Genomic DNA, 14843 nt, shown 5'->3' on the forward strand with positions numbered 1-14843 from the left:
CACAGCATTATAAACGGTGCAGATCTCACTCAAATACCCTGAAAACATACTCAATAAGTCTTGTATGTCTCAAAGCAATTAGCAGACCCCACAACAGACCAGTTGTCCACTCAGCTCCAGTCTTTATCACCCTGTTGAGTGTAATATGATCAGAGCATCACAGCCAGCCAAGAGCTAAGGGAATTACCCAGCATCAAGCGGGTAGTCTGCAAAGCCTTTGGCTCACAGCCGCTTACAAGAAAGGCTGTCCTTCAAAAATGGTTTTCATGCATTTTATTAGCTCAACAGATGACCAGCGAGGGAGAGAGCGCCAGGAGAGAGCCATGAAAAGCAAATGCCTGTTCCTGCTGGTAAAAATGTCCTCTCTGCTTCACATACACTGTTGGAGTGGTGAGATTTCACCATTTCAGCACAGTTCCTCTCCGCTAACAGACAATAATGTTTCCCCAGAGCGGGTTGCACACAGCAGCCTGCGTTAGGCGCTGGACATTGTGTGGTTTTGACATTTAATGGATTTGTTCCCCAGGCAGAATTTACCTGATCCATCCATCAGCGGTGCAGTAAACGGTGGGTGTGTGCATTAGACATTCATTTTCCCAGTCGTTGCCCCTGATTTCAGATTTTTTTTTTTTTGGTTTGGTAAACGACGACAGTTCCTCGGTGAGCAATCTCACGTTTCCAGCCAGGCAAAGTGTTATTTGGTGTGTTTACTTTTTTGTTTTTTTTATCCTTTTATACAAATTTACATGAACATTCTGGTCATTTATTAAACAAAAAAAATAATAATGTTCATGACCTCTTTCCATGGCTGAAGAGAAACCAATTAATGCGGCGTCTTTTTAAGGCGGAAATCGTCGAAAAAAGTGAACAAGGTCTGTCGGCTTCACAAACGTGTATCAAAAGCAGCTTACTCATCAAATAAAGGCTTCAGAATTCAAAATTGAGCAGCGGGGTCACTTTTAACACATCAACCCACAGTTTATTGATCTGATTTATTCCGGTTTAAGTGATGATAAAAAGCCTTCAAGTAACAGGGAAAATATGAACCACCACTAAACTTGCAAAACCTCAGATGTCAACCTGTAGATAGGGTAGGATACATTTTTACCCTCTTATGTTAAGGATATAAATGGAATACAGTTGCTGTTTTATAGGTGGATGAAGTGCTATTTCTAGGTCAGGCTTCTGTCACTCGAGCTGGCAAGAGTCCGTTTGAAGGAAACCATCAAAAACTCAACTGACCATGAAGGAAAGTGACGAGGCCACCAGTAACTCAGTGTTAATTCAGTAAAAGCAAAAGGCTCCTCCTGATGGAGCGGCCACATTTAAATGCAGATTAATAGTAGCAGTTAAACTGAAGCCATTTCCACACAAACATCAAAGACTCTCCAATGGCTGTTTTTGTGTTGAAATCAATATCAAGTGGTAGAACAGACCCCAATTTGCAGCAAGTGAAGGAAAAGAAGGAAGAAAAAAAACAAGAAGGTGAACAGAAACCAGAAATTGGGCAGCATGTCTTTGCTAGCCTACACAGCCATCTGGAGAAGTAAAAGCTCCAATTGACAGTATTGGTCGATCACCTACCACTTTGACCAAGACATTTTGCAAGAAAGATTGTGAGAAGATTTTTATTTCGCCTTGATGTAGTGGATGTTGAGTAAAGTAGACTATACGGAGAAATCATACCAGTTTCCTTTTGAGATAATCTTGTTTTAAAACACATACAGATCAATACAGCAACTTAATTGAAGAAACCTAATTTTCAGAACAGATGTTTTTTGTTTTTTTATCCCCGAGAGTAAAACCAGCACTTGCACTTACTATGTGTTGGGCATATGTGGGTCACGTGTGTACAAGAACTGCTGAGTCTTCTGTGATGTTAGTCTCTTTCAGATTCTGTGCTTTCCTTTACAGCTTTGGAAGACTTCACTATAAAAAAAAAAAAAAACGTGCCTGAAGAGGCTATTACTCAATGATCCACAAATCCCCTATGTATCTCAGAGATTACATGCAGCTCAAGCAGATTTTTCAGCAACGTTAAATCACAAAAGCACAAATGTCGGATAATACACTCTGGTAAAATAGTTTTTAGAGAATTTTCTGCGGCAAGACAATGTGCGTTAGATGCACACTCGTCAGTCCATTCTACACGCACAATGCACTTTCCAATTAAACCGGCCGCAATCAGTAATTTCCCAGACTGATTCAATTTCTTTCAATAATTCAGTATCAGTCGGGGGAAACTTCAGTCACGGATCAAAGGAAACATCATGTTACGCATGCACGGGGAAGGTACTGGGACTGGGATGATTGCTAGAATTACAAAAATCCTTAAAGCTAAATGTTTGACTGGATAATTGAATTCACATGATGGCGTGCTATTCAGGCATTCAGCGTTTCAGGGGAACAGTTATTGGGCTTTCACAACATGCTTTCTTTTAAATTACGACAACCGATAGAAGATGGGAGACTGCTAGAAGAAAGTCTGTAAAAACAACAACAACAAAAAAAAAAGCCTGGAAATGTGAGACTGTAATAAACAGAAACAAAGCAGACTCCCACTTTAGGCCAAATGAACCGAGCACAATAACAACACGTGAACAATAACGCTGCAGGTTGATGCATCTCTGATTCCGTAAATGTTATTACCCCTTGGAAGAAAAAAAAATAATAATCCAGCTTTACTGCTAGATCAACAAGCAGGTGCGGTGTCCTGAATCATCATGCACAAACTGAAGTACAGTCGTGAGTTAGACGAATTTCACACGGGGACCTGTAACATTGTTCCCCGCAGACGGGCGCAGCTCGGCGGCTCCCGGCGTTCATATGAGCCGGATTTTTCACAACATCCGAGAGGAAACGGTGGCTGTCGGGATTGCTGACACATTCTCAAAATGAAATCACAAGTTGCTCTTCTACACGTCCATCTTATAATATCCATCTATGAGGCACTTATCCTTCAAAACTAATTGGTTTTCAAGCACGCCGCTGCACTCGGATACGACAAACTCAACGCCGTGGGTTATTTTCTCCCAACGAGCGTGTCGGAGGCAACGCCAACTCCTGACGATAAACGAGATTTGGCCGCTAAAGACACCTTGATAAACTATCTTTGGGCGAAAGCACGCGGGGCCAAGGTGGCTGACCTGGTGGAAGCTGCGTGCCTGTGAGTGTGAGCCGTTTTCATGGAGAGAAGAGGGATGCGCAGCTCTTGTTGCAGCTCCAGGCAGAGGGAACTAAGACCAAAGGTTGGCAACACCTGGTGCAGCAGAGTTCTACTCAAAGAAAAGGATTACCCAGCAGAACGGAGAACTCCAATACTAAAATTGTTGATAACTGCTGCTTTAGAAGGTACTCGGTGAAAGGTGGGATGTAGAAATTGTTTTACGGTTCTTAGACGCTTGAGATTACATTAGTTTAAGTTGACTTTATTTTAAATGTGCAATATCTATTTCGACTCACATCATCCGCTTTTATAGTTTAAAGAGAACACTATTCTCGCTTTGCTTTGCACAATATATACAAGAAAGATGCTTGTCCCGTCATCTTTTATCTTCCATGCTTGCTGTAAGCCTACTGTTGTCTCGTCATTTTAAAAATGACATGCGCTGCTCTGACAAGGATAAAGCTATCAGAATTACATGGCTGGTCTAACAACATGGGTCGTGGAATTCCAAGAAGCTGCAGACTCATAATGTGATGCGCGTAGATTAAATTCTCAGTCAAATGTATAACAACGGCAATCCTTTAATGTATTTTCGTTGGTGTATTTTTATGTGACAGACCAGCAAAAAGTAGTAGAATGCAAATGTAAAGAGAAAGAAAACAGATATATGCTTTTCAATTGTTTGGCACCGGATACTTTGATACAGCCAAACACAATCCACTGCAACCAATTGCCTTCAGAAGTCCCCTAATGGGTAAACTCCCCGTATGAATCCAGCTGTTCTGTGATAGACTAAAACAAATAGTTAACCAAACAGCATCAGGAAGACCACACCAAACCGGTCAGGGACAAGTTTAAAGCAAAGCTGGGTTGTAAAACAAGGTCCCACATTTTGAACATCTCCCACAGAGTTCCTTACCTAAAAACGGGAAGAGTGCAGCAAGACTGCAAACCTACAGAGGCATGGGCTTCTACTTAAACTAAGAGGCAAGGAGAGCATTGAAGAAAAGGAGAAACCAAGAGGTCCATGGGAAGTGTGGAGGAGCTGCAGAGTTCCACAACTCAGGTGGGAGAATCACAAACATCAGTTGTGCGCTCCACAAATCCAACCTTTAAGACAAGACAAAACTCAAACTGTTAAAACAACAGCCATAAGAAGTCGCCTTTCAAGTCTGCTAAAAGCAATGTACAAGAAAACAGCAAACATGCAGTCAGGTCAGATGAGAACAAAATATAACTTGTGGTCAGAATAAGTATGGCTGCACATCACTCTGAATTACCACCCTGACCATGAATGTTGATGGCGGGGATGCTTTTCTTCAGCAGGGATGAAGAAAGCTAAATACAAGCGATACTGCAACAAAACCTTGTTAGAAGCTGCAAAATGTTTTAGACTGGGAGAAAAAGGTTCATGTTAAGAAGGGCAACAACCCAGAACTTAGAGCTGAAGGCTACAAGAGTTTAGATCAGAACTTATCCACACAGTAAAATGGTTTAGACCTAAATATAACTCAGAATCTGTGGCTATCCTTAGAAATTGATGTTCACTGATGTTATAATACCCATCTGACAGGGTTTGGGTAAAAAAAAAAAAAAAAAAAATTTAAAAAGCTGGTAAAGACATACCCCAAAAGACATCAGACAAGCAGCTTTAATTGCAGTGTAAGGTAGTTTTACTAAGTATTGATCCAGGAGGACTAAAAACAAACATTCACCACGCTTCTCAGATTATCTATTTGTAAAACGTTCTGAGAATGATGCATCCTTTTCGACCCACTTTACAAATATGCACCACTTTGTGCGGGTTTGTCTAATAGCAATTGTGGTCGTCACGTGACGCAATTTGCAGTCTAAGGGGTATGAATACTTTTTTCAGGACGACCTCACCCTGCACAGACATGATCCCGCATTATTCATTCAGAAGAGAGGAAGAATCAAAGATTCACTGAATGAGACGTTGACAGCCTCGGTGTGACGTGGCTTCGACTTCGCTCTTTGATCGCAGAAAGTCTTTTGTGGAAGAACTGGCTCTAGCACCAGCTCTGCTAAAGAGCGGAAAATCTCTTTGCTGGAAAAAAAATAAATAATAATCCTGCACAGACCACAAATAAAACACCATAATGATTAGTCCGCTTGTCTGCTTAGCTCTGTGGCAGAAAACCTCACAAAGTGAAACAATAATAACCGCTCAGCTCATTACCCAAGCTACCCGATGTTCGATGATGATGATGATCTCAACTAAAAGAAAGCTTACGACTGCAATGTGTTCAGTAGACCTTTTGAACTCGCTTTATTCCCAGAGGGGCGGCCGTGCAACTTATGCGCGCTGTGCCGCAGAGGTCTGTGCACTACGTTTGTGGTTAGGCCCGTGACTACGGATATTTATAGCCACGCGCCCAACAGCGGTCCCTGCCTCGCTCATGAACACCCTAGGGATCTAATGACATAGCCAGGGGTTATTCTTCGTACTGGTTAAAAGCTTCACTCCGCAAATGCCATTTAGAGTAGGAGGACTGGCTGAAGTTAAAAAAAAAAAAGAAGAGGTTGTTAAATGCAATGCAGACTCGAGGGGGGCTATGGCTATGGCTTCCGATCTTACGGGTCAAAAATATCCAAACACAGAAGCCTCTGTTCATCGCCGCTTCTCTGTTTAGATGCATCATTTTTTCGTTTCGATGTTTTCTCTCCCACCTACTGAGAGACCAAAAGGAAAGAAGTGAAAAAAAGGAAAGAAACCATAATCTTCCTCCTTACTGAGGTCTCCAGAGATAACAAACCCCCCCACCCTGCAGCCTCCCTGTGCCGGGAGCAAGGTAGCAGGAGAGAAATGGGAGAGAGACGCCACCTCCTCATCAAACGATGCTCCTGAGTCTGAAGTGGTGTCCCAGAGGAAGCCTAGAGGAGAACCCTGGCCCAACCTCGACTGTGAAATGTTTTCTCCTTTGACCTCAGGGCGGCCGAACTTTGCGCTAAACCAAGCTACCTCAACGGCAACGACGCCAGTACCCTCCTGGTAAAGAAAATAACCGTCTCTCCCTCTAGGTTACATGTTTTAAGCAAGTCGCTGGCACTTCTCTTTAGCTTTCTACCCGGGCGCAGCCTCAAATCTCGTTTGTGTCTGCCCGTCATAATCAGCGTCTTAAGTCTTATTCGGATGACTTGAAGCTACAACAACCCGACCGCAGAGTGTTGCATGCGAAGATGTGCAGCCTACTGGTGTCTTTCTCATTCGAGCGGTCGGTCAGAAGGCTGGCTTTTAATGTAAACAACGCGTGTAGGCTTAGGAGTACATGACAAGCTAAAAAGATTTCAAGCCTTTATAGGAAGAATAATTAGGTTCCTTTCTTCTCCTAGAAGCCAGAGCCACTGAAAATGCAGAAGTTTAAACAGAGAAGTTGTTGTTGTTTTTTAATGGCACCAGGGCTACCTCATTTGTTAAGGTGAAATTGAAACACTCTGTGTTTTATTTTAATGCTTTCACTCCCTGGCCGATCTTTTGGGATAAAATGATTTAATCGCTTGGTAAGTTAAAATCAGCCAATCGTATGGCAACATTTTTATTGACATAGACATGGTGAAGATAACTCGAAGTTCAAGCCAAGCATCACAATGGGGAAGAAAGGAGAGTTAAGGGATTTCAAACGTGTGATGGTGGTCGGTGCCAGACGGCCTTGTATGAGTCCTTCAAAAAACTGCTGATCAGCTGTGATTTTCATCCACAACTATCTCTCCAGGGTTTACAGAGAAAAGTCTCAAAAAGAGAAGGTGAGCCTTAGCTATGTGGACAAACCGTGCCCTGTTGATAGAGGATATAAAAAGCAACGACGAAAGCTCAAATAAACCGCCCGTCTCGCACCAGGGCAGGCAAAAAAAAAAAAAAAACACCATCTCTAAACGTCCGACACATAGAAACTTTGAAGCATTTTGGCCACAGCGGAGGAAGGCCACTCAGGGTGCAAACTCCTGTCGGCTAATTACAGAAACCTGAGACTACACTTTACACAGAAACCAAAACCGGACAATAACAGATTGGAAAAGTTTTCCCCGTTCCAATAAGTCTCGATTTTAGCAACACCATTCAGATGTGTCAGAATTCATACAACAGGTCCATTCTACATACGTTCACATCCTCCTACACCCCATACACTCCTCCTATGCCACAAACATAAGCACAGCATATACCCATACATTGTTTCTCCCTTTCCTGTTGAGGCTAGCTGTAATAGCTTTTTTTTCTTTCTTTCTACCCCTGCTGTTTCTCCTCTCGCGATTCTTAAGCTTGTTCCATGTTGTTTACTCATGTGCGTCTATATTTTTTTATGTATTTGTCTTTAAAAAGGACCTTTTGACCAGGTCGCGTTTGTAAATGAACTGGCTCTCGCACATTTCATCGTGGTAAAGGAAAGTTTCCTTCTGGCAGTTCCGAAGGAAAAGGTGGTTTCAGCAGGACGGTTTGCTAGCAGGGCGACCGATTAGATTATATCTCGTATGAGCCCTGTTTTTATGAATCCATCAAACATTAAAATGAAAATACTTATTTTCCTTCAGCAGTCTTGGATTAATGTAGCCCATTCAATGTTACGGTAATCTCGCAGAACCTGTGTATTTCCATAGACCGTTGTTGTTGCGAACAAAGCAACGCAATTCTAAATTAGGAAGGTTTTCATACTCTGAAAGTCAAAACTACCTGAAGAGTAGGAACCAAAGTCAATCAAATCAGAACTGATGAAAGAAAAACACTCGACTGATGTGCAGAAATAAACAACTAATCAAATGCCTGTTTTGACAGCACACAAACAGATGTTCACGGGGCCCGCCGTTTGAATTTATCCCGGTGTTATAGCGTATGCCGGAGAGCTATGTGGCTGCTACACAATTAGCCTCCTGTGTGAAATGTGATTTGTTTGGGTTAATCTAATTGTGGCCTAATTTACCTCCTGAAGCAAATGTGAGTGTTGTTTGAACGGTCCACGGTGCGGCTGGACTGCATGGGTATCCTTTTTTTTTTTTATGAATAGCTGAATCAATTTTAAGATCACATGGGTGTTTTTTTTATTTTGTGTGTGTTTTTTTTTATTCCAGCCCACCAATCTGTGCTTGCACTCTGTGTGCCGGGCATCCTCTCTCTCTCTGTGTGACAGTTCTGCCTCTGTGACAGCGAACCTTCTGTCTGACAGCCACAGAGGCCAGCGACACGCTTCCTATAGCCGACTTCCAAGTGGACCGGACCCGCAGGCGACCATCACTCATCTGAACCTGCGTTTACGGAAGAAAGAGCAACGGGAGGAAACTGTGAGCCATCTGACACAAACCACCATCAGCAGCGTTCACTTAAGCCAATGAGCTTGAGGTGACCTTCTCAGATTTCATTACATTTGGTCTTCTTTTCTCCTCCCTCCTCTCTCTCTCTCTCTCTCTCTCTCTCTCTCTCTCTCTCTCTCTCTTCCTTTTTTTTCCCCAGAACAAGTGAGTAATTAGAGCAGAAAAATTTTACCCGTACACTCCTGGCTGTCTTCTGTGTCTCCCTGTGTGTGCTGCAGACGCTTCCACTATAGCAGCTGTAACTGCAAGCGAAGACCCGGCGTGTGTCATAGGTGTGCCGTTCTGATCCAAGCCGCCGCGTACAGTCCGTCTGGCCTCTCAGGAGAGGTTGTGGTCGGTGCATAATTAAAGAAGCCATAACACCTCTCTCTCTATGGCGTACAGTGGCAGCCAAAGGGAATAAGTAACGTTTGCCAGCAAAGCATTACTAAAACCAAGTAGTGTTAACCGCACACAGCACATTTAAACGCTATCATTACCCCACGTAGAGGTGTCAGTGCAAGGCGGGTTCAGGTATCAGCACATTTTAACCGTTCGTCTGACCCGTTTCCATTCAAAGACGGTTAGTCCAACCAATGCTTGTCACTGCTGAGGAAAAAGCAACGGAGATGCATTAAGCGATGGACCACAGTTAAGAGTCGCTCAGATTCTCAGTAATCGGCTCTGAATGGTGATCAGTAGATTAATTGTTGAAAAATATGTGACCCCGCCCCCCCCCCCTTCCCCCATATTATCCTAGATAATATAGGGATGGGGATTAAAAGCTAGATGATTAGATAGATAAATAAAAACTACATAAATAAAAACTAGATGATGGTTAGAGATAGAGATACACCAAGCTTACTTTGGCCAATAACAATTTCCTATAAGGTCTCACCTGCTGGTTCCCATTTTGATAGATTACATTTTCCATTTCCAAAGAACTAATAACTGGGGGGGGGGGGGGGGTATGTATACAACATGCAGGTTATTGAATACAAGCAACTGATCTCTGATCGACTGGTTGGAAAGTCTCTACTTAGGCACGTATGCCTTGGCACTTAAAGGTAATATTTCTGTGAGATTCCAAATTAAAAGAATGCTATCCCCATTTTTCTACTGTCTAAGTCTGACGAAAAAATATATTTCAATCAGCAGATCAAACTTTAAAGAAAACTGGACATAAGTACCATTCAAAAAAGAAGGCCTAAACATGCATCTCATATTTTTCATCTGGATTTTACTGCACTTATAAAAGGGTATCAAAGTATAATGGAGTTCAGTGATCTGTTTAAAGAGCAAGGATGGTGAGATTCTATAGATTTGATGCATTACCGCTTCTCTATGCTTTAAATGTGGATGTTTAAAATACTGGTAAGTATGGTATGGTGGTCTGGTATGCATAAAGGGCTGATATTGCAATTCCTTGATTTTCTGTTGGATTCAAAACGGCATGTCTAAAATAATCTGGACTGCATATAGATTCTATTCTGGAGGTTATTGTCATCAGGAACAAAACCTAAATGAGTCAAAATAGTAATCTGTAGTTCAGATTTTGAAAAAAAAAAAAATCAATGTTTTTAAAAATCGGTAATCAGGTGCATTGATCTGTGCATTTTAGAAAGATTCTCTTGTTTGTGACTCTGACTTTATGAAGGGAAAAACCGAACATACACCCAAGGTTGTTAAAATCTTAGTTAATAATTTATGTTTTCTTAATATAACCACATCCTCCTAAGGCTGACACGTCTTGGCTGACCTAAATCAAACAGTCAGCTGGATGCGCCACTGAATACTTCAAAGAAAATAAGCTTGATTACAATAAACATTAAAAGCAGCTTTCGCTTGATAATGCTGTAACAATTTCTTTTTTCCCCATTCTTTCTTTTTTTTCATTCCTTATGCCATCGACTGCACTGCATGTGACATTTACTAGTTTAACCTTTGTCCCAGCGTCTTTATCAGCGCTTTGTAAATATTTTTGCCCCGCTTTTTTTTTTTTTTTCTTAAAGTCATGTAAAACTAAAAGGTTGTTCCAAACAAAAACAGACAAACCTAACGGTCTTAAAGTTGCGACCGAATAACGAGCGCATCGTTCTAGGTCCACAACGCCCATCTTCACCGGCGGAGATCAAACGCAAACACGCTGAGGAAGCGCCGTTTCCTCTTTTTTTGTTGTTGTTGTTTTTGTTGTTGTCGTCGCTCCTTACCGTCGAAGACCTTGAAAGGACGACGGCCACGACATCCTGGATTTCTTCAGCCCGGGTCGGTGCCCGGTGTCCACCGCGTACGTCCGGTCCATGTTCCTCGCGCTGAGGTACCGCTCGGTGTCCGAAAAGCCTCTTTGTCTCACGCGGTCGTTCTTGCGCACTGCCAGCGCGTGGCGGAGCGGAGAGAGCGACGCCTGGTTCTGCTGCCTCCACAGATGTTTGGGCGCCTTCGCACTCCCTCCTGCTCCGCCGGAGGCGACCAAAGGCGACCCCACTGTCCCGCAAGCAGGTTCCATTCTCCCCCTGACCCCGTTGGTTTTGGGGGGTAATTTTTTTTTATGTTTTTTTTTTTTTTTTTTGAGATTAAAACATACACTTTCTATACATTAAATCGGAAGACCTCAAGGTAGATTCCGCGAGATATCATTTGATAATATTCTTAGGTTCAGGTGTTTTCCTTTCAGAAAAAAAAATAAAAAATAAATTAAATCAGCAAAGTCAAAACAAATCGCAAATCCTCACGTTTCACGTCCAGTTTGTTTTGAGTTTAACTCCATCAACTTTATCCTCTACTCCACGCGCAAAGGGCACAGAAGGAGCCCAAATTGAATCCATTTACGCATCACCATGCAGAGCTCTGTGGCTGCAGTTTGGACAGAGGGGGAAAGTGTCCCTGAGTGAGGTTACAGGGAGGAATTTACAGCTGAGCCCAGTGTCCATGTGCTCCCCGCTTTGTCCTTGCATCTCTGCAAAAAAAAAAAAAAAAAAAAAGTGCATGGTGTTGACGCGGCAGCTGTTCAGTGCAGGACGGTAGGTTGATATCGCCCCGCAACGCGCAAAACTTCTGAGGGCGAAGCCATCCGGACGTGTCACCATTGTCCCTGCTTCTCTAGGGTCGTCTTGCTGGAACGAGCAGCCGATGGAATATAGGCAACAGGAAAAAAAAAAATACATTAAACATGAGCGACCCACCCCAAGGCACCTCCCCTAAAAAATAAAATCCTCCTTGAGTGTAAAGCAGGATGCGGGAGCAGGCATGGAGCCAGGTGGCTTTAGATGATGAACGGGTTTCATCCAACAGGAGCAGCTCTTTTGGTGTTCTCAAATTGGATAGAAAGCAAAATACTGAGCGTATGTTTCACACCATACAGGTAACATGCTGGGGGGGGAAAAAAAGCTGATAGGAGTATGGTAAATAATTAAACGGAGAGTCAGTGCAGGATGTGTGTCCATCCCTGCAGGTTACACAGGATTGCAAACATCCAGTCCATCTCGTTAAACCTCTCCTCCTTTGCTGTTTGCCATCAATTCCTGGGCAAAGGGGGAACTCGTCTTTCCTTTTCCTTTCCCCCCCCCCCCCCCTATCCTTACACTCTCAGGGCAGCTGAAGCCCATTACCGTGGAAGCTAACGGTGTTGCCAAGGAAATCCCACATGCTCTCAGAAATGTAATCCTCCAGGAACAAGGTGAGGGATAACAGAAGTGGCAGGACAGCACAGAGAGCACAATGAACGGGAGCATAAGCCGGGCGACACGCAGGTGAACTCCGTGTTTACTTACACCAGCTGGCAGGATTTTTACTTTAAGATAAGTTTAAGTCACGTTATACACAGATTAACCCCTACATAGAAAAATTCCAATTCTTCAATAGTTTTCTTCTTATGTCCTGGATGCCTGCAGCAAAACTCTTGAGCCGCCTGTGAGGACGTCGCCGAGGCTTTTGGTTAATTTGGCGTCGACAGAAGGCGCAGGAGATGTTTGTGGTGAGCAAAAGGCCAAATTAAGTTTTCCAGATTTGATGATCAAACAACTACCCTGCCGGGACGTGCAAGACTGCTGCTGTATAGTCAACGCTTACGCCATATGAGTGCTGAAAATGGTCAGGGATCAAATGGTCAGGGATCAAGAATAGTAAAATTAAGTGATAAGCTCTCTTTATACACTTTAGGGAGGTCAATGTATAGTATATTGGATTTGTATGACTGATGCACTGGCATGCCACATAAATGAGGTAATTCCATATTTACATGTGGCAAACATAAAACTAAAATCAGTCAAATAATAAACTCTGGGAAGAAACAGGCATAGAGTTGTTCTAGTTCAAGTGCGTAAGGCAATTGTTATCGTTTCTGCTGTTTGTCTCAACATCCAGTGTCTTCAGAGTTATATTCTTGCTCGGGCGTATGAGGTTGAACTCCTGGGATCAGGAACACTCCCTCTGTCCGATCTTCATCACACTGGATTAAAATGGTTCAGAATCCATTTAGGAATGTGTCAAAAGTTACTCCTCCAGCACGCTGTTCCCAAAAGCCAACAGATTACTTTGAAAAGCACTTCCTTGTGCCAGTCCGGGTTGTTTTTCTTTGTCGCCATCCACCATCACAGCACCAACCAACACCCAGAAGGCTTACTGTGCAGCAACAAAATTGGATGTTTTTTTTTTGTTGTGTCAAATCTAGCATTTTTCTTTTATATATATATATAATTGTTCAGTTGTTGAAAAGGAAATGCACCTTTGCTTTAAAGTCAAGACCACAAGCACCCCTAGAATGAATAATTCAGTGACTGAATTGGTGTATGCATAGTTTCTTCTGCCATTTGTTCCAGAGCAAGAATAGAATCTAAATGAATGACTTATAAATGGGTTTAATGATTTTTCATCTTTAATTTATTTTATTTGCTGTACAAATTAGCGTGCCCTCTTTGTTTATGTTTTTATTTGACTGCTGGATTGAAGCGACAGGGCAGTCCCTTAGGTAAGTACAGTACAGTCAATAATTAGTGATTTCACCTGACTGCTCCAATACAGATCTCATTACACATGCTGAGGTTATCAGCCACGCTTGACTGGTTCAAATCAGAGAGTTCCTTGGTTGCAACAGTTTATTAAGCTTTCGGAAACATAATTATGATTGGCACAAGTCAGACAAAAATGTTTGTGCATAAATATTTTGCCAAATAAATTATGTTGTTTTTTTTGCCACTTTATGTTGCTTTAGACGTGGCAAAATGAACCTAATCAGTTCCTCTCACTCAGCAGCACCCACTCTTTTAATTAGGAGGGGGAAAACGAGACCTGGTATTAAACTGCTGTCTACATCTGAATCTGAATGAGTGTTTGTGAAATTGTTCACTTCCAGCTGATTCTTGGCATAAAAGGTACAAGCTCGTGTGATGACATTTTCCTTTTTAGGAGATCAATACTGCTTCAAGATGAGGTTTATATTTCACAGCCCCTGGCTGTTCATTTGGATCAGACACTTTTTAAACATCATTTTGCATGAATTTTTTTTTTCTGAGTTTATTTGTTGAGACGAGTCACAGCTTTGCAAACACAAAAACATTAATGTTGATATAAACAGAGCTACTTTTCATCTACTGTTTATCAGCGTTGCATCGTTTGTTGTGCCAGTGGATGACGCTCTCTTGGGACTTCTGTGGCTGCCAGCGGAGTCAGCAGATGTTTTATGTATTATGTGAGGCTATTTTACAAGTCCAAATTCTATAAGTGATGATTCCCAGAAATATAAAACGCTTTAGTGGTTGCAGAAAGGAAGTAAAACAATACTGATAACACATTTTAAATGGGTGACAACACAGAGGGCAGGCCCTGGCAAAGGTATTCAAACCAGTTGACGGAGCACAAACAGTAGAGTAACCTTTTGGGCTTTTATCTGGCTGACTGGCATAAAGTAGCACACAACTGTGAACTGAAAAAGGAAATGAAACATGTTCTTTTCAAAATCTTTTGCAAATAAGTCTGAAAAGTGTGGCAGGGATTTGTATTCGGGCCCCTTCACGTTGACATTCCTAAGTAAAATGTAATGCAGTCAAATTGCTGTCAGAAATCAGTATAATACAGTTGTTGATGGTTGTATAAAACATCACCTTCTGGCCTACATGCAAAGCACTGTGTATGTCAGAAAACACTAGACACCCATAGTGTAACAGGATGGAGCAGCATCATACTGTGAGGATACTTTCCTTAACCTAAGACGGGGAAGCACTTTAGAGTTGATGTATGAAGCTAAATAGCAAGGAAACACTGACAGAACACCTTTTAGATGCTGCAAAGGATTTCAAACTGGGCTGAAGGTTCGCCTTCCAGCAGAAAAACGTCCATAGCTATCTAGCCAAAGCTAAACTGGAGTTGGTTAAATCAAAGC

At 42.3% G+C, this 14843-nt stretch overlaps 1 protein-coding gene across 2 annotated transcripts in view; it reads right to left on the bottom strand.

Moving 5' to 3' along the window:
• pde4d (phosphodiesterase 4D, cAMP-specific) overlaps nucleotides 1-14843 on the bottom strand; it is a 271210-nt gene that overhangs the window by 185929 nt on the left and 70438 nt on the right. Inside the window, exon 1 of one of the 2 annotated variants that reach the window (XM_012870007.3) lies at nucleotides 10678-11677. The exons of the other annotated variant lie outside the window; for it this stretch is intronic. Within the exon in view, the coding sequence (XP_012725461.2) occupies nucleotides 10678-10973 (296 nt within the window). The 5' untranslated portion in view covers nucleotides 10974-11677. Of the gene's footprint in view, nucleotides 1-10677; nucleotides 11678-14843 lie in introns of those variants that run through there. 2 annotated transcript variants of the gene reach the window in all.

This window comes from Fundulus heteroclitus, chromosome 12, assembly GCF_011125445.2.
Source record: "Fundulus heteroclitus isolate FHET01 chromosome 12, MU-UCD_Fhet_4.1, whole genome shotgun sequence".
Classification (NCBI taxonomy): domain Eukaryota; kingdom Metazoa; phylum Chordata; class Actinopteri; order Cyprinodontiformes; family Fundulidae; genus Fundulus; species Fundulus heteroclitus.